The following is a 22,993-nucleotide window of genomic DNA, read 5'->3' as shown; positions in this document are numbered from 1 at the left end:
TAGGGCAACAAAAGACATTGCCAGGTATCTACACTTGAGAAAACTCAATGCATTTTCCTTCTCCCAAAAAAATATTTAAGCCATATGTAAAAGACTGAGAGATGTGGGAAAAATAACAAGGAATAAAAGGTAAAAGCTAGACAGATACAGAAATGTAGATATATGTTACAACAACATAAAAAATTAAAGAGCTGTTTAGTACCAAACACTCATAATATTTGCATTTTCATAATCTCGATCACTTATATAATCTTATTTTATCACATTGAAAATACTCACACTATCATACACATTCTAAGCTGAATGTGCTGATGCACACAATCCTAGCACTTGGGAGACAAGAGGATTGTGTTTAGGGATAGCCTGGGCTACATACAAAGACAGTCTCTCAGAAAACCCAAACTCAAACCAAAACCAAACCAAACAAAATTAAACCAGAATACCATTCTCAGATTCTACATACCCCACATCAAAGTTCACGGATGGACGTGGTAATTTTTCTTCGACTCCACTCCATTTTTTTTTTTTTTTTTATCATTACCTTCCACTCCTGGTGATTCTGACTTCTGCACCTACACAGGGTTATGACTGGGTGGTCACCTTTAGTACTTTACAGGGACTCTTAGGCAATAGTTGAATTTCAGGACACGAAATAAATGTCTTAACAGGGCTTTATGTTGAAACTTATCAAAAGCAGGTGGCCTTCAAAATAAAATTAGCACTCTCAGCTTAGCTGATTGATTTGGTTATCAGAATAATTCACACACAAGATGGCACATAAATACAGAAAACAGCTAGAAAAGGTTTGACTTCAGAATTCTCTACATCAGTAGTTCTCAACCATTCTAATACTGGGACCCTTTAATATAGTTCCTCATGTTATGATGACCCCCCCACCATACAATTATTTTTGTTACTACTTCATAACTGTAATTTTGCTACTGTTATAAATTGCAATGTAAATATATGTTTTTTCTGATGGTCTTAAGTGACCCCTGTGAAAAAGTTGTTCAACCCCCTAAGAGGTAGCAACCCACATGTTGAAAACCCAGGGAGCAGGTAAACACACTTGCTGCCAAGACTGACAAAGCTTTAATATTGAAGATTATTTTAGTTATAAACAAACAATCCATATACACAATTTATTTAAGAAAATGCATGGATTACATTTAATTTCTTGTGTACTTAAATTTAATATTTGAGTCACCGTCTGCTGGAACAATTGTACCACATCTATAAGACTATAAAATATTACCATGGAACACTGCATTCTATTTTAATAATGCTTCAGTTTTTGTTGTGTATGTTTTACCAAATTATATTTTAATATTTATGTATTAAAATAATATAATGTTCATCGTATCCATTTTATAAAAGGCATTGTTCCATTTCACAATGTGACTTTCATGGAGATCACTGTCACCCTTAAGGGCTCATGAAAATGTGACTGGAAAGCTGGTCTTGAGAGAAGAGTGCCTGCATCAGCCAGCAACTTGTGGACTTGCCAGCAGGTCACAGAACTGCTTCTGGCTTCTCTAGAAATGGTTTCTTTTGGATAGTACAGCAGGAAGAGATGGGCCTGTCTTAGTTTTACATGTTTGTATGGTGATATTTTATTTGTACTGAAATGTGATTTTATTTGTATGTTAATAAATAAAGTTGCCTGGGGGTCAGAGCTAATAGCAAGGCATAGCAGAAGCCAGATGGTGGTGGCACAGACTTTAATCCTAATCACATGGCAGGCAGATCTCTGTGTGTTCAAGGATACAGCCAGCATGGAGACACACGCCTTTAATCTCAATACCAACTATAGAGACCTAGAGGTCTGTATAGATATGCAGCGATGAGGAGGTCATGTGGTTGTGTTTACAACCAATAAGAAGGCAGACCAGAAAGTCAATAAAAAGACAGACACACAGGAAGTAGGCCTCTTTCTGAGGGGAAGGATGGCAGTGGCAGGAACGGTAAGAAGGTGGTTTTAAGTCTCAGCTCTTAGCTACTGCTCTGACCTCTTGGGCTTTTAACTCTGCATTTGGCTCTGTGTTTCTTATTTAATAAGACCGTTACATCTACACATTTGTTTGTAATCTGCTATTGGTCCATTTTACTTCACTTTCTGTGCAGCAACCAGAGTGATCTTTGAAACAGTCTATTGAACAGGTCCCCTTTGATGATACTCTTCAGTGCCTTCCTGCCTTCCCCTTGCTTTTAAGACAGAGAAAGAACCAGGAAGTGGTGGTGCAGGGGATCTCTGAATTTGAGGCAAGCTTGGTCTACAGAGTGAGTTCCAGGACAGCCAGTGAAGGAGGAAAACCTTTTCCATATACACACCTTTAAACTTAATTGGGCCTCTGTTTCTGACTCCAGCTCAATTTCTCACTGTGTTTTCATTTGTCAGTTTTCACAGAATATTCACAATTGTATAAAATTCTATAAAAAGGGTACTTCATAGTGAATAATAAAGTCTTTCCATGAATATAATATAAAGTTGAATTATAAATTCCATATGTTCTTTAAACCAATATTTCAATATTATTGTACTTATACTATAGATATAAATAGTATTTGCACAGTTTATTGATTTTGTAGATACAAATGACATTTACATAAACACATATACAATATTCTTATATTATTATACTACTGGGTATAATTACAAAATATTCTAACTGTTTAAATGTCTGTTGATAATGAATTTGAGGTAGTCACAATGATGCTTTGAATGATGAGCTCATAGGCATAAATTTAGTGATCAAAGATGAAGAAAAGCATCTATAGAATGCTATAATTGGGTGATAAAATTAAGTGGATAACTTAATTTTAAAGGGAGTTTGTGATATTATCATGAAAAGATGTGCAAAACACATTGCTAAGAGTTGTCTCTGAATGAAAGAATGTGTAGATAGGGTAGAGGAGATTTATTTTGTAGTTCATTTTGCAATTTTATCTTTTATACTTGTGTGTGATAGAATGAATGATTTTTCTTAATTGTGCACTCCTGGCTACTTATTTATTTTGTGCTGTGTGATTTTCAGCCTTCCATAGTAGATGAGGTCAACTACCCATTCCTTGGATTTAGGCTTGGTCATATGATGCCTTTTCTTCTGGGATCTGTTACAAGAAGAATAATCCCGAAAGTTGTTCCTTCCAGGAAGATGTGTGGAACAGGCTTGAACTTACCTTATGGCTTTGAACCAAAACCCAAGCGATTTCATCCAGAAGCAGACAAACTACAAACTTGTGAAAGTGACAAAGAATGCTGTTGCTAGAAGTCACTGAGTTGTTGATGACAGTTTGTCCCACTATACTGCTTTAATAAGAATTCTCCTAACTCACCTCTCTTTAATCAGATTCCTGTGTTAACGTTGTCCTGCTGTATTCCTATAAACCATGTTAACTGATGTTCAGTGCCTCTGTTGGAGTCTGGGGTGGCGGGACCTCCTGGTGAAGGAACTAGGGTCTCTGGCTTGGGAGAAGACCTACATTCCAGCAAGGCTGGTTCAACCACTTGGTCAAGGGAGGTGTGCTCACTTTAAGCCATGCTAAAGAGATGGGCAGAATAACTAGTCCTTCAGCAAGATACTGGGCATTTCCTCCCCAGAAGAGAAACTTCCTGGGTAGAAACTTAAGGACCGAAGTCATCCAAGGTTGTATAGGTCTTGGCCAGTTTGCTTTTCTGAGCCATTCAGGAAAGCAAACCTTTCTCTCTTCTCTCTGTTTTCTGAGCTTGCTTTCCTTTGCACTTTGGGCTCCCTCTCCTCCATGCACAACATTTTGAACTTCCTTACTCTTTCTCTAAAGCTTTGTGCTTTTCAGAGTGGTGGTATGTCAGCCATGTGGCTCATCTCTGTGACAGACTGAGTGGCATGGCTTTTTTTTCTCGCCTTCGTTTTCCTCCGGGAAGGAATTGAGGTTTTTCTCCTAGCCTGCCCCACTCCTTCCAAACGCTAGTAAATTATCCTGGTGTTTCCATTTGAGTCTTCCTTCCTTCTTCCTTCTTCCTTCCTTCCTTCCTTCCTTCCTTCCTTCCTTCCTTCCCTCCCTCCATTCTTCTTTTCTTTCTTTCTTTCTTTCTTCCTTCCTTCCTTCCTTTCTTTTTTTTCTCTCTCTCTCTTTCTTTCTTTCTTCCTTTCTTTCTTTCTTTCTTTCTTTCTTTCTTTCTTTCTTTCTTCCTTCCTTTCTTCCTTCCTTCCTTTCTTTTTTTCTCTCTCTCTCTCTTTCTTTCTTTCCTTCCTTTCTTCCTTCCTTTCTTTCTTTTCTCTCTCTCTCTCTCTTTCTTTCTTTCTCCTTTTCTAGTTCTAAATTAGGCTTTCTGTTATTAGTTACCCTTATTAATTTATCTTTGTTTCAGACACTGTCCTATGGTAGATAATTTTAGTAATTAATAATCCATTTTTATTTCATTTTTCCAAATTTTGTGTCTCTGCTCACCTGCCAGTTTGTAGCGGTATAATAAGCTTCTGGAAAACTTAAATTTAATAGTTTTCCATGCTGCTGTTTTCTTGTGGGCTTGTTGATGTGAGCTAAGATTTGTTTTGTGTCTTGTTTATAATGTTTTCAGGTCAAAGTGTGATTTCAGGTAAGGCAAAGTTACAGCCACATGTATGCCCCAAAGGCTGTCTTTATCAAACCTTTCTTTTTAGGCCACATTCCAATGCTTATATTCAATTCTTTGAAAAAGAGGAGAGCATATACATGAGGTTCAGATGCATAACTTTGTGCATGGTAGGCTAACCCTCTACTTCCTGAGCTATACCCTCAGATTTTGAGAAAGTCCTTTTATAACAATTCTCTCAATTATACCTTTAACAGAGAAAAGTTCACTAGATCATCTTGGCTTAAAAAGAGAGCCTGCTTCTGATTCTTGTCAAGGGTTAACACCCTGACCTTGCAGATTTAGACGTTTCTTTGAGAAGCACAAGTCACATCTTTCTCAGTGGAGCATTGAGACTAAGGAATACTTCAACAATAGCAAGTGAATGCTGCAAACAACCTCACCATTCATCAGTGTTTTCCCTAAAGCTGTTCATGGGCCTACAGGCAAATTTTGACTGAAAAATAGATAGACTGGGTTTAGAGATATTCTTTCATCAAATTTATGATTTTACTGTACAGCCTTTGGGGGGCATCAAGGCCCCAGACAAAATCAAAATGGTTCCAATCTGGAAATAGTTTGAAGTACCGTAGATTTGTAACTTGGGGAAGTATCCTGGATATATCTTGAGGTGTTATGAGGGTATCGTGTCCGCCAGCCCAAATGGCAGTGGGCACCTTCATGGAAGTCAGGTCATAGATGGGAGGATGACTCTGTAAGAGAGACAAATGCAATCATGAGAAGACACTCTTCATGTGAACTTCTGAGTGGAAAGCCTGCAAAATACGTATCTGCTATGAGCACAACTTTGTTAGACAACGAGAGTGGAGGGGGAGTAGCTCCCATGAAGTGAATGGTCCTTCCCTTTAGGGAGTTTGTGAAGGAAAAATGCAAGGAAAGATACCTAACCAGACACTTGAATACAGATGTTAAGGGGGTTGGGTTTTGGCAGGTGTGGTGGTTTGAATAAGAATGACCCCCATAAACTCATTTATTTGAATACTTGGTTGCCAGCTGGTGGAACTGTTTGGGAAGGATTTGGAGATGTGGCCTTGATGGAGGAGATGACGTATCAAAGCCTACTCCCAGTGCCTCTTTTTGCCTCATGATTGTGTCTCAAGATGTGAGCTCTCAGCTATGGCTCTAGTGCCATGCCTGCCTGCCTACTGCCTTGCTTCCCATCCTAATGGTCATAAACTCTAACCCCCTGAAACTGTGAGCCCTAAACTAAGCTTTGGACATGGTGTTATAGCAATAGAAAAGTAATGAAGACAACAGGTAAAGATGTGTCCTGAAAGGCCTCTCAGTGAAAGAAGAGTGTACAGACCATGATCAGGAGCAATAAACTTACCAATGTACCAAACTAAGAAATCTAGATCTTTCAGAAACTTTGAGGCAAAGCAGAGTCATTTTTTCAGAGCTCTGTGTTAAGACAGATAGCATATAAGGTGTGGGCTGAATAGAGAAGGGATGAGTAGAAGATTGATTCTACCAATCTGAGGACAAATGGTATGGATTCTTTAATTTCAAGCTCTAGAGACAACCAAATTCTCCAAAGAACAGAGGAAGATGTGAAGAATCTAAGGAGAATGCCAATAGTTAAGGAGGGTTGGAAAGATGAGTAACTAATATAAGGAACAAAGAAGAAAAACAAACATGGTGCCCTTGTATTAGAAGCATAAAAATTCAGAATTTAGACTTCATCTTGATGGATGTTTTCTCTTTTGATTAATTTTAGTTTGAAGTCTATTTTGTTAGATATTAAGACAGCTACATCAGCTTGCTTCTTAGGTCCATTTTATTGGAAATTCTTTTCCCAAACCTTTACTCTGAAGTAGTGTCTGTTCTTGATGGAGGGTTCTATTATGAGGTTAGGGAGAAACCTTGTGCCAGGGAAATCCCCAGGAATCCACAAGAATGAACCTAGATTAGACTACTAGCAATAGTGGAGAGGGTACCTGAACTGGTCTTCCCCTGTAATCAGATTGGTGACTACCGTAACTGTCATCATAGAGCCTTCATCCAGTAACTGAAGGAAGCAGATGCAGAGATCTATAGCAAAGCATCAGGCCTAGCTCCAGGAGTCCAGTTGAAAGAGAGGGAAGAGGGATTATATGAGCAAGGCAGGTCAAGATCATGATAGGGAAATCTACAGAGACAACTGAACCAAGTTCATAGGAACTCAGCAACTTTAGACCAACAGCTGTGGAATCTGCATGGGACTGGACTAGGCCCTCTGCATACAGGAGACAGTTGCATAGCTTGGTCTGTTTGAGGGACAGGCCCCTGCGAGTGGAATCAAGATCTTTCCCTGGTGCATGAGCTGAATTTTTTGGAGACTGTTCCCTATGGTGGGATGCCATGCTCAGCCTTAATGCAGGGGGGAGGGTCTTGGTCCTGCCTCAACTGAATGTACCAGGCTTTGTTGACTCCCTTTTGGAGTAGTGGATGGGAGTGAGTCTGGGGGGGGGGCAGGTAAGGGACAGGTGGAGGCGGGATGGGAGGGGGAATTGTGGTTGGTATGTAAAATAAAAACATTAAATAAAAAAAAGGAAAAATAAATAACTAGAACACTGGACTACAGAAATTCAGGACAAGGAGAATTGTTCCAAAATAATATAAAGAACTTCAAAATGTGAGATTAGAAAACTAAATTTACTAATTGAATGCCACAAATGATTTAAGTGGACTGTTGTATAACAGAAAAAGACTCCAAATAGATTTTTCCAAAGTTCAAGAAAGAAAGGGAGAGGGAAGTAAGCCTTTCCTACTTCTAGATTAAAAGGCATTGGGAGAAATAGAGGGATGAAATGACTTCGTAGAATCAGTGGATAGAAGGAAGATTTGTTTGCTTATGTCTTATAAAGGACAGGAATTTCTGTAAGGCAATAAAAGCAGCTGGTACTATAGCACTTTACAAATTCAAAGTAACCCCCAAAATGACTTTCTTTGTAGAAATAGATGCAAATATCATAAAATTTGTACGAAGGCAAAAAAAGGACATAAATAATGCAATTCTGAGCAGATAAAGAAATGTTTGTGATATCATAATTTCTGATTGTAAGTTGTACTACAGAGCTATAATAATAAAACAAGGACATGTCGACTTACTGAACACACAGATACCTGGAAACTAGTGACATGGCTACAGAGATGTAAAAATCGTGCATTGGAGACAGGACAACCTTTTCAACAAAAGGTGCTGGGAAAACTGGAGGGCCTCAGGTTTGAAAATGAAATAGTCACCCTCTGTAGAAAAAGTCAATTCAAAATTTAGCATCCATGTGTTTACTTCACATTTAGAGGCCTAGCTCCAACCATAAGAAGAAAAAAAAGTGGCTAATGGCTTATTCAAAGCACACAGCTAAATGGGTCTACACTTCTTTTTCGTTTCCATCAGAACTGTGTATTTATTTACCAGGATGCTAGTAAACATTCTTGTGAAACAATTTCTAATATTTTGCAACCCTTTAAATTTTTTGTTTAAAAATCTTGTCAGAAACATTGATTGTTTCTTCCTGTAATTTGAAACAAAAAAAGAAGCAAGAGTAACAGTTATATAAAGCTAATATACATGCTAAGAAAATTGAGATAAAACAAACTATTAATATATCTAACACCCCTGGGCAGAGGGAATGTAAGCAATTTATTCACCTTTGTATATGTTCCTTTTATTTCTAAAAGGTCTGCATATTACAAAGTTGTGCAGATTAATAATTAAAAAAACTATCAGTACAAATATTAGAAATTAGCATGTAGAATTCTTCTTACTCAGATAATATCTCATCAAAATTTCCCAGAACCCTATTCTGAGGTCTCTGAGTAGCTCACCTGGTTGTAGTGATTCATATTTTCAGCTTCACTTCCCCAGTCATAAGCTCTGAATTCATCAGATCGGTAAAGCTGAAATCAGTGTTTTAGAAAGGATATTCAGGGTAAGAATCATGAGAACAACAGTGAATCTTAGAAAAGTATCAGGTGGGGAGGAAAAAGGGTTCTTGAGGGTTCTTGTGGAAAAGTAAGCCCCATTAGACAGTCAAATTCCAGACACTTCTCTCTTGGAGGAAACTTCAGCTTGCTTCGGGGTATCTTTACTGCAGCTAAGGGCATGTTTTACCAGCTCTAGTTTAAAATGGGATCGATTTGTGTCACACCTTTGCTCTCTACCATAAAACCCTTTCTCATTGACTCCAGGCAAATCAAAGTCTGGACAGGCAACAGGGACAAAGATGGAGACAGTTTCTAAGCTTCTAGAGACAAGCCTGAGAAGAGGGTGAATTATGACCTTTGGCATTAACTGAGTCAAGGATGGGGCTGACTTTCTATGACAAAGATGTTACCTGTTTTATATGCAGGATGTTCTGTATTGATGAGCCCGTGGGAGCATGTGACATGTACACATCCAATCGACTCTAGGAAGTTAAACACAGCCACCCGAGGAAATGAACTATGTCTCTCAGAAACAGAGGACAATTAAGAGCTTTTAACAAACACTTTGAAAAAGACAGCAAAACCATCTCTGAATGTGTGTCTATGTGAAACATCTCAGTATGAGCAGAGCTAAGGTGACTTGGACATTGGTTTCTTGAGGACAAAAATCTGCACTAAGTCGAGAACAACCAGTAAAAAGGCTACATGCAAGCACAGGAATTGTGTATAAGGTACAGGCATGGTGTGCACATGAGGAAAAAAAATTAGAGATACATTTTACAATTGCCAATTGTTGACTTTGCTTCTGTAAACTTGCTTGCATTAGACACTGACCCATCCTCTCCCTGAAAATAAGTAAAAAGTTTCAGAGCCCAGCCGCCGGCCTTGGGACAAGGTCTGTAATTATAGATTAAAATAATAATAAGTCCCTGTTTAAAAATTTCCTCAAAGGGGACCCAAGATAAGGACCATCTGGCAAGTCCAGCATACTAGGTCAAATGTCAGCCAATCATAAGCCTATAACTATGCGAACTCCCCTCCAGAGTAACCGCTCCCCCTAGACCTCCCCTGAGCCAACCAGTTTACGACGCATGTTTCAAAATTTCCCGCGTAACAAAATGATTGCTGAAATATATGATGATTTTTAAATTGGGCCAAACCCGGGGCACCTGTAATCTTATGCTAATTTTGTAGTTTCTGCCTTTAAAAATGCTTGCAACCACTGCTCAGGGCTCTCTGACTGACCAGGACAGAGAGCCCACTTGCGCCAGTGGTGAATACATTCCTCTTGGGTGTTGCATCTGCTGGTTTGGAATCTTGGTTTCTGGGAGAGCCCTCTCACAGACGAAAGTATCCCAGGGGTCTGGGGTCTTTCACACAAAGCAGGCATGTAGGCTGCTACAGATAGATCACAGATCTTGGATTTCAGGTCTGCATGTTGTTAGTTAATATCTTTAGGACTTTGTTCAAATTGTTTAATTTGAGTTTTATTTTTTCACCTATAAAATAAATATATTAGCCTTGTAGATGTGGCAGGGCATGCCTTTAATTCTAGCACTGGGTGGTAGGAGTAGGAAGCAGAGGCAGGAACGTAACCATGAGTCTAAGGTCAATCTAGGCTACAGTGTGAGACTATGTCTCAGACAACCACAGAAACAAATAAATAATTGCACTAAAAATCATGCCTTCAACCTGCTAAGTTCCTGTAGAGAGATATGTACTGCAAGAATGTGGAGGAATCCTTCCAAAGATTACTTTAATTTTGTGGAGATCATTAGGGCAAAAATGATGGGGTCAAATAATAACCATACCTGTACCTTAGATATTATGATCTACACAAAAGGAAACTATTAAACATCCTAACTTCCAAACAAAGAAGCCTTGGTCGATGATTTCTTATGGGCGTAGCCTTGGAAAGCATAGGGATGAGATGGGATGCTGAACATCTCCCCTGGACCTGTCTTGTATTCCTTCTAATTAGCAATTGCCAAATTCTCATTAGAATATAGCAGTCTTAGCTATACAACCACTCTACTCTGCAAACAACTTAAATTCCTTCTTCTTGAATTTTCAGTAGCAGGAGAAATGAGTTGCTAATAAAATAGAACTATAACGTTTTCCTCAGAAGGGAATTCCATTTCCTTCTGTTCTGTACTAGACTTTTCACATTAAGAAGTGAATTTTCTTTGAATCAAAATCCACAAATTAATGGCTGCACCCATGTAATAAGTGCACTGCTTACTCAAACTTCTCCTTTCCTGGAATTTTATTTTTAGTTGAATATACCAAAATGAAGTAAACTGAAATTGCCATAAGTTGTAGCTGCTTACAAGCATATGAGAATATTCTTAGCACTCGTTAGAAAGTGTTCTATCTCCTAACTTTGACAGAAGACAGAATGAACCTTTCCTTCCCCTGCCCTCATGTTCATGAGATAACCTAGTCCTTCATTCATATCAAATATCTGTCTTAAGGTCTTGCAACACCTATGCATCTATATAGTATAATAGATAAGTGTAAAATGAAAGCTGGACTTTCTTCAAACATCAAATGGCTACTTAGTTACTATACATACCATATTCATATTTTTCTTGTTGAATCCAGCCCACAGGGACATAAACTCACTACATATTGGTCGGAGTAGCTTTTTGCTGCAGATTTTGATGTAAGATGCCTTTGCTTTCTTATCTTCTAAGAGGAAACCTTTGGTACCAAACATTCTCTGTGAAAAAAAAAAAAAAAGTCTTTTTAAGATGTCTCCTTAAGTACCTTGATATTCCTTTAGTTATAAGAATGAATCAATTTGGGATTCTATTTGTATTTGCATTTATTTTCCATAGTCGAGGGGACAAAGTCACTCAGGGGAGGAGCAACAGGCATCTGTTTTCAAATACAGAGGATCATAAATTGTAGGAAGGGGTCTTTGACCCCAAATTCATTTCTTCATGGTGGATCTCACCTGTAATCTGTCTAATCAGTGGTTGCCAAGTTCTCATTTAGTGAAAAGCAAGATAAAAGAGATTTTCATTTTAAGATGAAGTATTACATTGAGCAGGAAGGACATGCAGGTTTTATCCATATTTTTCACATATGCATTGGTTGTGTATTACTGTCCTAAATTAGCCATTCTTCTTGATGAACAGTAGAGAATGAAACACCAAAGAGAACTTGGTGCTAGACATCAAATACATGATGATGCCACAAGAACAGTGTGTGAAAACATCTAGGGCTTATGGTGTAAGCTTGAGCAGATCTCCAGTATAGTCCAAGAACTGTACAGAAAACCAGTGATGAGGGAGTCAGAGTTGGGTCTTGAAGAGGCAGGATTTCTGACAATAGGAAATGCATGCAGAGATAAGACACAAACATTATTGGCCTTATGTCTGATGTATGTAAGAAAAGCAATGCATTTTACAAAACTGGTGTATTTATAGATGGATGTATCTATTCCAAATTTCATTTAACAAGCTGGTTTACTCAGTTGAGTGTGGTGGTACAGGAATTAGAAATAGGAGGATTGCTGTAAGTTCAAGGACTGTCATACTAATTTAGTGGGAGATTCAAAAATCAACAAAAAATGGAAAGAAGTAAGGAAGGAAAGAAAAAAGGAAGGAAGGAAGGAAGGAAGGAAGGAAAGGATGGAGGGAGGGAAGAAGGGAGGGAGGAAGGAAGGAAGACAGATGAATAGACAGATAAGAAACAAATTTATTCAATCGACCCTGCCCAGATGTAGATAGTAGTCAAAACCAACCAATGACAATGTATTTTGAAATAGTTGTTAAATTACCTCTGCTCAAAGTAAACAAGGCAGTAGAACTGATGTTGTAAGCAGTCATTTGAAATATCTTCCACATGTGGAAGATGTGCTCACTAATGTGCTTGCTTCCATGTGCTCACTGTTTCCTTTCATTCCTACAACTCTGTCCCAAAATAGGGCCTTGTCTTCTTTTATAAGAATTATTGTGATTATCTAATTAACTTTCTGGTTTCATTTTTTTGTATAAATTCATTTTTATAATCATTCAAAACTCAAAGGACAGCATCAACAAACTATTAATAATATGCCTAATATTAAGATATGCTATTTGTGGCCATGACAAAGAGAAACTGAGACCAACAGAAGATAAAGGCAAAAACAACTCTCTAGTGAATGAAATTCTAAAACCACATTTGTTAATTGAACTATTATTTTGCAGCTTAAAAATTAACAGTAAGAATTTAAATGAATACTTGAACTGTAAGATATTGAGGTGATGGAATAAATCTAGGTTCTTTAATAGATTAAGAGTAAGCTCTCAGACGGAAAAATGTATATTAGTGAAGGTTTTCTAATGTCAAACCAAAACATTCATACTTGTTTGTAACTTGAAGAACATCTTCCAATTAGAAATTGTGAACTTATTGACCTGCCCAACTAAACAGAACGTGAAAATGTATGAGTAGACAATAAACTGTGTAGAACTCAACTCAGCTGAAAGCCTATGCATGTTTCTCTGCAAGTGACTGAATTTAGCGAATTGTAAATGGTACCTACAGATACTATTGACACAGACACACACATAGGCACACACACACCACTCTCAGACAGATGCTTATGGACTCTGATTTCTATGGATTTTAACTAAAGTTCCTACTTCTATTTCATACAGATTAAAAAATAATGTGGATCTATGACACAAGATGAGATCCTGAGATAAATTTTGGCAAAACAAAGAGCCTACCTTGATTATGGATTTTGGAAGTAGAAAAAAACTGGTAAAAATGCTTGTGGGATATTTGAATGAGATCACAGGACCCAAGGCAAAATTCATTTTGATTCTTTGTGCCAGTTCAGGCATGGTGGAAAAGGCTATAAACCCTGGGAGAATAGGAAACAAGACAATCTTGTAAAAATTTGATATATTCACGCAAAATTTTATCAATGGGAGTGAGTGGAATTCTGCATTGGTGGGTGTCCTTTGTCTTCCTACTGCAGTAACCTTGGAGATGAGTTGGAAAGGTGTTCTGAGTTCTTCTGCCAAGATAATCTGACTTAAGTTCTAGTTAGTCCCAAATGAATGACTTCCTCTAATGCTATTGCTGGACCACTTAACTCACGTAGGGGAAATAGTAGTGAGCTGGTGGGTAAAGGATGATGTGGTAAAGCAGCTACTGCTTGGTGAACCTCATTTCCTAAGCACATAAGTGTGTTGGTCACCCACAATTCTAAGTTGTTTGGAGAGTCACAGAGCTTGTAGGAGTCAACAGTCAGTTCACAAGACACAAATGAAGCCGTTCTTTCTGCAGTTTTGCAGTTATTCCGCAAGCTTTCTTGCCTACTCTAAAGTAAGGTTTCATTGTCATTGTCCTTGGTGTCTGGCTGGATATTCATACTCTACCTACACTGTTTCCGGCTTCCCCAAAGTGAAGATGTCTCCCTTAAATCTGCAGTGATATCAATAAGGGCAGGTGTCTCCATTGGCTCTGCTTTTTTTTTTTTTTTCAGCAGTGGCATGACATCCACTTATATTTCTGTGAGGATAAGGGTAGGGATCAGTATTGCATGTGAGAAAGCTACAGGGGGTAGATGGGCAGGTTAGTTTCCCAAGATGCATTGCTGTGTCTCTGCTGGAGATACAACTCACAAACGCATGTAGAAATACTGAAGTGTTAACACTGGGTCATGGAAATTAGCTGAGCAACAGACTCTGTGCCAAATAGACAACTTGCCTTCAGAGAGTGTTTGGAAATCTGTGGAGGTTAGTTCTTTGGTTGCTATACTGACAATGCACTTTATGAATGGACATTTAGGTGCTAGAGGCAGGGTTAACAAACAACATTCAAATGGATCCTTCCTTCATTTAGAAAAATTCTGCTCCAAATGCAAAAAGTGTTTAATGAAACATGCTCATGCTCAAATGCAATAGGGCATGAGGGTCTCATTTACTGTATTTTCTTTGCAGATTAGTAAGAATGCAAGTTCTGTTCACTTATCTAGTTGCAAGTCAAGTCCTTTTCCAATGCTTCTGATCCCACTGGTGGGCTCCAACCAACCTGCTCTGAATCTATGTTCTGTACCAGTGGGGTTCTTTGGGAGATCAGGGGAGGAAAAGTGCTGACCACAGATCCCTAAACATAGCAAATGCTCAGGAAGTGCTGGATATATTTATGATATAATTGTCTGGCTTCTTTGGGGTTCTCTTATTGATATGATGATAAGTTTTTGATCTGTGTTCTCTTCTGGTCACTTCCTCTCCCAGGCTTGTAGAATGCTATTTGCATGAAGAATTGATTGGCATTACTTTTTGGTGATTAATAGTAATGGCAGTAATGGAAATATTATGAGATTTATTGTTTCTTGCAGTTTTATCCAATCTAAAATGCCTTAGCTTCTCATAACTAAGTCTCCTAAAATTGGAAACTTCAGTGGAAGATGGGTAATAAATTAAAATCTCTGTCAGTATCATTTTCTTTTAACTTTTATTTGGAACAAGAGTATTGATTTCTTTTTTAAATGTCTGGGCAAAGCTTGGGGTGGGTGTGTGACTCAACGGTAGGGCCCTTTCCCAGAATGTCTGGGGTCCTGGGTTCTAGCCCCAGTGTTGCAGAAAAAACCAACCAAATTTCTAGGAAATTATATTACATTTAAAAATAGAGAATAGGGTTTTTAAAATTTTTGTTTTCTAATTGCTACTTTGTAAATATTAGATCATATAAATAGATAAGTCTAGTTGATTTATTAGAGTAAGTTTTTGTGTTTCAACTCACAAACAAATGTGACCAAGTAGTTTTCATTTGTTCAAATTACACGTGAGCCCCTGCTTTTTAACTTATCTAGAGTGCATCTGGGTTGTAAGGCAGGTGTGACTGATATGGATTCTGTTGTTTTTCCAATTGGTTGATTTGTCTTGTTGCTTTAAGCTTTACTTTCTCAGCATAAAAGGGCATCTGTAAACTTTATCCTTAGAATCACCTCCCTGGACTTTGGACATGAACTCTTTCTGGAGACTAATGTCATCATGACAGTTGTGTGTGTGGCTGTGACCCCAAATGAGGGAAGGGTAGGGCTGGCCCTTCATACCCATAGCTCCTGGACTACAAGTTCACAGATACACAGAATAGGAGGGTTATTCTCAGCACAGGACAGGGCATGAAGGGCAATATAAATAGCCGACAATTACTTAGTTCCAATTAATTGTCACAACATTAACCTTTGTAAACATACCTATTGTAGTGCCGAGGGAATGTCCAATGAAGTACAACTTCTCCTGACCTGTTTTATTTACAATGAAGTCTATTATCACTGGGAGGTCATATTTGGCCATTTCATCAAAGCTGTAAAGTGAAACGACAGATAAATACATACAACCATAGTTTTCAAACGCAGGCACTTGCTTGATTCTTTCACACCCGTGCTGCCTACTTATTTGGTGTGTACATCATTACGCACCCAGTTAAACGAAGACTACTGCAACATTTTGTGCATTTGTTCTGTTTTCTGGGAGCAGGAATGGCTGGGGGACTAATGCCTACTTCATCCTCATTCTTCACACTCCTCCTAGCTCCCCTTTCTTGCTTTTTTTTCTCTTTTTTTCCACTGATTTCCCTATGGTATTGATGAATGTTATTCAATACCCATCACCGATGTCACTCATGATTCTATCATTTGCAAGCTGAGTAACATTAGGGAAGTGATTTAAATGTTATGACCACAAGTATGCCCAATTGGAAAATGGACAGGGAGTACCTGGCCTATAGATCTGCTATGGGGCTTGGATTGTATGAAAGAAATGACTTGCCTGTTAGTAGGTACTTAATCTGATGTTGTCATTGTTAGTATTTGTATATACATACATATATATATATATATATATATATATATATATTCAATATCCTATAATATCAATACCAAAATCCTATGTTCATCTAGCATCTGTGGAGGAGAACAAAAAGGACCATATTATATTCAGTAGGTTCAAGTACGCCATGATCTCGTAAAAAGTACACAAAGGGACCAATAAGTTGATACAACCAAGTAGGAGAGAATTGTGATGCCTCACAGAGAAACAGACCCAAGCTTTGTGCCAAAGTCTAGATCCAAAATGTTTCCTAAATTTTGCCCCTCCACACAGCTGTAGCCCTAACAGTGTATTCCTTTCTTTTTCTCCTCCAACCCTGTTCAGGGAGCAGTGACTCTTAATTGTTATAAAAATGATATACTCTCTATCTAATAGCAGGATGCCAGTCAACTTGGTGCTTAGGACCTTTGGAAGGAAGTCTATCAAACACAACCCTGTCCTCTAATGAAACCAGAAAACAGTTCTAATAAATAAATTGTCAAAATACCAAAAAAATCTTATTAACTGTTCATTAACACATTAAAACATCACATTGGAGTTTTTCCTAAAAAGGTATGCTATGTAATCTTTTTCTCTTCCAGTCTCTGGGTCTCTTTTTTCTTATTGCTGTATATTTATTTGTCATTTGAAGTATAGTCATGTTGTTTTAACAAGAACCAAACTACGGCTGGCCTGGAACTCACAATATAACCCAAGCTAGCCTCTAACTCATGGAAATCCTCCTGCTTCCGCAAGGACTGGCATTACAAGTGTAAGCCACCACACCTAGCAGTATAGAATATAATCTCAGCTCACAGTTTCTTTAAATAAGTATAAATGCACATTATTTTTCGCAAAATGGATTGATTGCCTAAGAGAAAACATTAGCTAAAAGTACTATTAGAATTAATTCTGCTTTCTGCTTTTTCCTTTGGATATATTAGAAACTAAGGGGGTTTTATAACCCAAAATATCATGTATTAACCATAAATTTATATTTAAGGAAATTTCTCCGATTTTCTGGAGATTTTTCTTAGATATAGTTTACCTGAAAGCCCAGAATTTCTCTTCATTTGCTGAGAGAGTTTTGTGTCTTCTTGACCAAGTGTTCCCCCGACTGTTTCCCATCCACACATCATAACCCGCATCTGCTAGAATGAACCCGAGGCTTCCATTGGCAAAATTCTCAAGCCAGTAGGTGTTGTCTGCAAACAAGGCATGCTGCATATACACAACCGGCCGGGGACCTGGACAAGGGGGTGTGGAGAAAGCAAGAGAAATTTATAGCTACGAATGATTTAGAAACACACACACAAACACACACACATGTATGCACAAAGAGCATACCTTTGCCCCCTTGTTATTAGGGTATTAGTTTAGAGTATTAAATCCATATCACCAGCTGCTGGAGCACATACTATATCATTGTGCTGAGCTGACTGGGGTACGTGCATCAGCTTCTTGATTTCTTAGGACAATTTAAAAAGTAGCATCTCTTTTGAGGAACATTTTACAGATGTGCAAACCAAGCTTTAAATAATTAAATAACTTTCCTAAATGGTTTCCTGAGTAACAAGTTTCAGATTAGAAACTTAAAAATGATTGTGTCTCATGTCAAAGCACACATTTGTGACTGCTCTGTTCTATGCACACACTTGTAGTCACCACTCTATGATGCTTGCAACTTTTCAATCCTACCATGGTACAAATCAGTACATGTTCGATATAAGCCATACTCCAATTGCAATTGTGATCCCCTCCCCTCCCCCAGGCTAGAAGGAGCAATATGATAATCTTTCTTGATGCTACACAGGGCAGACTTGTGCTTCACCTCCTAGACAGTCATGGAATCACAAGGGCAAATCACTATAGTGCGCTGTGTTTTGAACTATATTTAGTTAATTAGGTGCATTAAATAATTGTTTTCCTCATGGTATTTTCAATATCCATTAGGTTTATGAACGCATAATCCTATTTTCCATTTATTAGCATCTACATGCATGGCTTACAAAGATGCAAAATTTTTAGTAGTTAATAGAGTTTTGCATCAGACTTAGGAAGGAAGAGGAAGTACATGTAAGTAGGCACAGAATAATTCCTTGTCAAACTTCCACCCTGTTCCCCAGCTTTTGCTCACTGGGGAGCATTTGCAAACTATAAAAGTAGAATGTGCTAGACATCCTTCTGCCCAATCTTAGGTTCATGAGTGTTGTACAATATTATACTAAGATGGTTACATTTGTTTATGCTGTGAAACATTTGTTTAGTGATGCAATGATGTGTTGCATTCTTTTTTTTTTTTTTTTTTTTTTGGTTTTTCGAGACAGGGTTTCTCTGTGTAGCTTTGCGCCTTTCCTGGGACTCACTTGGTAGCCCAGGCTGGCCTCAAATTCACAGAGAACCTCCTGGCTCTGCCTCCCGAGTGCTGGGACTAAAGGCATGCGCCACTACCGCCCGACTGTGTTGCATTCTTTTATGTTGCATTTGTTTAACTCTGAAGCTGGGTTAATTTGTCTGTCTAAAACACCTGACTGGTCTAATAAAGAGCTGAATGGCCAACAGTTAGGCAGGAGAAAGGATAGGTGGTGCTGTCAGGCAGAGAGAATAAACAGGAAAAGAAATCTGGAAAGAGAAGTTTGGGAGCAAAAGGAGGAGAGGAGGACTCTAAGAGCCAGCCACTCAGCTGTACAGCAAGTCACCGAGTAAAGAAAGGCATACAGAAATAGAGAAAGGTAAAAGCCCAGAGACAAAAGCTAGATGGGATAATTTAAGAAAAGCTGGCTAGAAACAAGCCAAGCTAAGGCTGGCATTCATAAGAAAGAATAAGCCTCCATGTATTTATTTGGGAGCTAGGGGGCAGACCCCCAAAAAGCAGAGAGCAAAAGAGTAAAACAGCACAAGAGGGAGTAAATGTTCAGTGAAATGAGAGAATCGGTGCTGTCGATCAAAACAAAACAGCGGCAGCAGCAGCATATCAACTAGCACCATAATTTAATGACTGAAAACAAAAGTCCTGGAGTCAGACTGCCACATTTGAATTCGGGTATTGTAGCTTGTTATTTGTGTGACTTTGTGCCTATTTCAGCAGCTGCTTGTCCTCATCATCTGTAAATGGAGATGGTTAGTGTTAACTGATTAAAAATATGTAGAAAACTACAACTAACAAATGGTTTCGAACCCCACATCTTTTCACAACTTTCTCTCCTTAAATTTGTTCCCATAAAATTCTTTTCTCCATAGCTGTTTCTCCCTCAAACGTGTTGCCTGATTTAACAAAAGGCAAAACTACAAATATACAAGATCCAAGATGCTCTTTTAATTTGAAATGAAGGTAACAGAGCATTATGTTGAGTATAACCATATCCTAGAATAGATATTCTATTAAAATATATTTGTTCATTTCTTGACATTTAAGTCTAACTTGGAAAACTATATTTTGTATGGGAGAACGTCCCATATGCCACTCTGATTTTTTTCATTTGAAAACCTTTGACTGGCATATTCCTTTCTCAGAGGGGCCAACTGTGATTCTGGTGGTTTTGGCTGCCCTGAGTATGAATTGAGGAAAAGAGCTGCAGAACCAACATAGTAGGCAAGTGTCAATGAATAGCACCCCCTCCACCCTTTAAAAATCATTTGTTTATACTTATTTTAGCCTCTGCACAGGCTAGCTGCAACTAGCTTCCCTTCTATAGTGTAATTTCTATGCTTTTGCATGTTTGGCTCTTTCATTTCACAAACTGTCTCTTTGATCATGGGTGCCTGAATGTTCACTTTCATCCTTAGAGAAAGCTTCAGAAATGCAGTTATTCAACCCTGTGGTAAGAGAAGAGACCCATTGATTCTAGAGGGATTGGAGGAGAGACCTTTGGACACCTCACTGGAGTAAACTTCATTCCACCTGGCAATCCTCCTTCTAACAGCAAGGAAACTGGCTTTCCAGAGAAGTCAGCAATGAGTTAATAAGGGTAGGCTCCACCTTGGCATTCACACCTGAGGAGCAGGCCTGATTTTCCTCAGCAAGGTGTGTTTCACCCTTCCAGTCTTTAGAGAAGTGGAGGGAAAATATAAAGCCTACTTGTTAGCCATTAAAAGACCACTGCAATAACTGAAACTGATTTGAACAACTCTGTTCCTCTCCTGATGAATAGCTACCATTAAATTTCTGTTATGCATCTTTCTTCCCAGGAGATACATCTGTACCTGTCTGCCAAGTCTGTGCTCTCCCATGGGGAATCCTGTTGATGGCAAGGATGTACCCATCTGCAGTGGTAACTTCATACTCTTGACTGGGATAGCCGTTGTAGATAATAATTTCACTCTGTAGTAGACATAGAGTTATTTGAAGCTCCTCTTCTCAGGAGACACCATAAAGACAAAGTGACTAACACATTTATGGGGCTAGAGTATATGAAATCTATAGCCATAGGTAGTTGTAAAATGAGATCTATTACACAAAGCCTTCATAAAAACAAAATGCTAGAAGCTATCTACCAAATTATTGAGGGTGGGTATTTAGTATTGACTGATCTGCCCAGGCTACACTTCTTAGTTACTTCTCTCTTGACTCTACTTTTGGCTTTAATGATGGTAAAATTCCATGCCAGGATAATGCTGTCATGAATTATCCAAACGGCTTTAAAGGTATGAATTTAAAAGGGGTATTGATGAATATAAAAGACATAATAGTTCTGCTTCTTATGGCTAAAATATCAGCTATTAAGTCAAAGGAGCTGATTTACCAGCCTGACACTTGCAAAATGTTACAAACTATTTATCTTCCAAGTTTTTTGCTATAGTAGATCTGGGCCTTTTACAATCTGTCCTCCCACTAATCCATTTATTTAAAGTTGTTTGGACTTACAGCGTTCATCCTCACTTCAGGATTCACTCCATTTTCCAAATCCAAATCCAAGAGTTCACTAATACTTGAAGTTCCATGTATCAAACATGCTGTTGTCAAAAATAACCATATCTCAGGCATGCCTGCCATAAAACATTTAATGTTTACAGATTAATCTTATCCATCTATGTTGATGACTAAAATTAAAATAGTACCACATGGAGAAGTCAAATAACAACAGAGAAAGTTAGTGCTGCATGGAAGAAACAAATACAGTGAAAGTTACTTAGAGTGTTAGTCATCTAGTGGAGTGAATTTAAACCAATCTGGAGGCCTTTCAAATTTCATTTTAATTAAGGTATTTTTATGACCTGGTCTTTGTTTAGCTGTTAGTTTAGAAGACAAGTTTTGACCTCGTGGCAAATTAAACAGTGCAGCTGTCTATATAGCTGCCTTTCATCCCACAAAGCACATAGGAACAATGAACAGTTGGCGTTTCCACTAAGTCATCAAACTTGTAGTCAGTTTCAAGAGACGCGATGCTTTCCCATGCACATTTCCCAAAGTCCAGTCTTGCATGTTTCCACATGTAGTCACACTCCATTGCCATAGTTTAAAGAATCATATCTTCAAAGACAGACCAACACCATCTGAGCAAGTGAGCTCATGTCTTGGTCCTGGCTGCTTCTGAAGTCAGTCAGCCTCTCCACAAACAAGCTTTCTGACTATGTATAAGAACGCTAATCACTTTGTGTCTTAGTTTTTTTGTTAGTGTCCTTAAGATAATAACATCATGACTTTTCTCATGGTGTCACAGTGATGATTGTGATACAACAGACATGGCAACATAAATTCCTTAGAAACATTTCTACTATTTTTCTTATTGTTAGAATGAGCGAGAGTCTTATGCCAGAAATCCACTGCTATATACAATTAATGTCTAAATTTTAAAAGCACAGTTTCTTTTCATGCATGTAGCCTCTTATACACATTACATCTTCTTTAAAATCCTATCTACAGATATTATATGTAGTTTAAAAACTAACACTAATAATAGCATCTATTAAAAACTTCCAAGACACAGTCTTCAGTGTTTAAGTTATGTTACTTAAATGTAGAAAAGCTCCACAAATGTGTTACTAGTAGCATCCTCACCAATAGCAAAGCAAAGGCTTAGAGACACTTACGATCTGCCCCAGGTCACAGAACCAACAGGTGACAGGCCTAGGATGGGCAAGCAGACAGCCTCACTGCAGAGCCCTTGCACCTTATGGCCACTCTCATCTGCCTCCTGGTTGTGATGAATCTCCATCTTACCTAGTTAGGTGAGCTTCACCTGCCCAGAGGAGTTCCGTACTTTTGCTTTTGACATCAGGCTGAAGAGTGAGAGACAGCTGCAGTGACAGTTAGAAGCTAGAGAAGTGACAAACAGGAAGCTGGTGGAAATGAGGAAACCTTGGACTATGACACACCCAAGGCGTCTCCCCAGCACACCAAAGGCATGATGCACTTGTAGATTGGGAAATAGTGGTCTACATGATGCCAAATAACCAGTTTGGCTAAGTCTTACTGATGTTTGCAGTTAGTGTCTGTCATTGTTGAGAGGAATCAGCAACATTTTCATGCCAGTTCTTCAAATGGGGAAGCAGAATGAGCTCAGAATCCTATTGGACAAAATCAGAGATAGCAGGATCTCCCTTCACAAACCTACAGCATCATGATGAGAATCCACAGAAACAATGTATGAAAGTACTGGCTTCGGCTGTGTAGTATGCAGGGAAGCTTGTCACTATGAGTCAGTTGAGATGC

General features: G+C 38.4%; 1 protein-coding gene across 1 annotated transcript; it reads right to left on the bottom strand.

Annotated features, from left to right (window-relative positions):
* Window positions 1-5,073: 5,073 nt before the first annotated feature.
* On the bottom strand, window positions 5,074-21,325 carry Lipn (lipase family member N). The gene is made up of 9 exons (XM_036178873.1): window positions 21,206-21,325; window positions 20,545-20,662; window positions 17,390-17,588; window positions 15,729-15,838; window positions 13,246-13,382; window positions 11,100-11,246; window positions 8,935-9,006; window positions 8,426-8,497; window positions 5,074-5,307 (listed from the first exon to the last, which is right to left on the bottom strand). The coding sequence occupies exons 1-9, from the start codon at window positions 21,323-21,325 to the stop codon at window positions 5,074-5,076; spliced, it is 1,209 nt and encodes a 402-aa protein (XP_036034766.1).
* Window positions 21,326-22,993: the final 1,668 nt, after the last annotated feature.

This window comes from Onychomys torridus, chromosome 1 (assembly GCF_903995425.1).
Source record: "Onychomys torridus chromosome 1, mOncTor1.1, whole genome shotgun sequence".
Lineage (NCBI taxonomy): Eukaryota > Metazoa > Chordata > Mammalia > Rodentia > Cricetidae > Onychomys > Onychomys torridus.
This window is presented reverse-complemented; position numbering and strand designations above follow the sequence as displayed.

Coding starts and splice junctions, on each gene's coding strand:
- Lipn (XM_036178873.1), bottom strand. CDS start 21,325: ATGCCTGAGATATGGTTATTTTTGACAACAGCATGTTTGATACATGGA. Junction 11,247..13,245: donor TTCCAAAATCCATAATCAAG/GTAGGCTCTTTG, acceptor TTTTTTTCACAG/AGAATGTTTGGTACCAAAGG. Junction 8,498..8,934: donor ACATCCTGCATATAAAACAG/GTAACATCTTTG, acceptor CACTGATTTCAG/CTTTACCGATCTGATGAATT.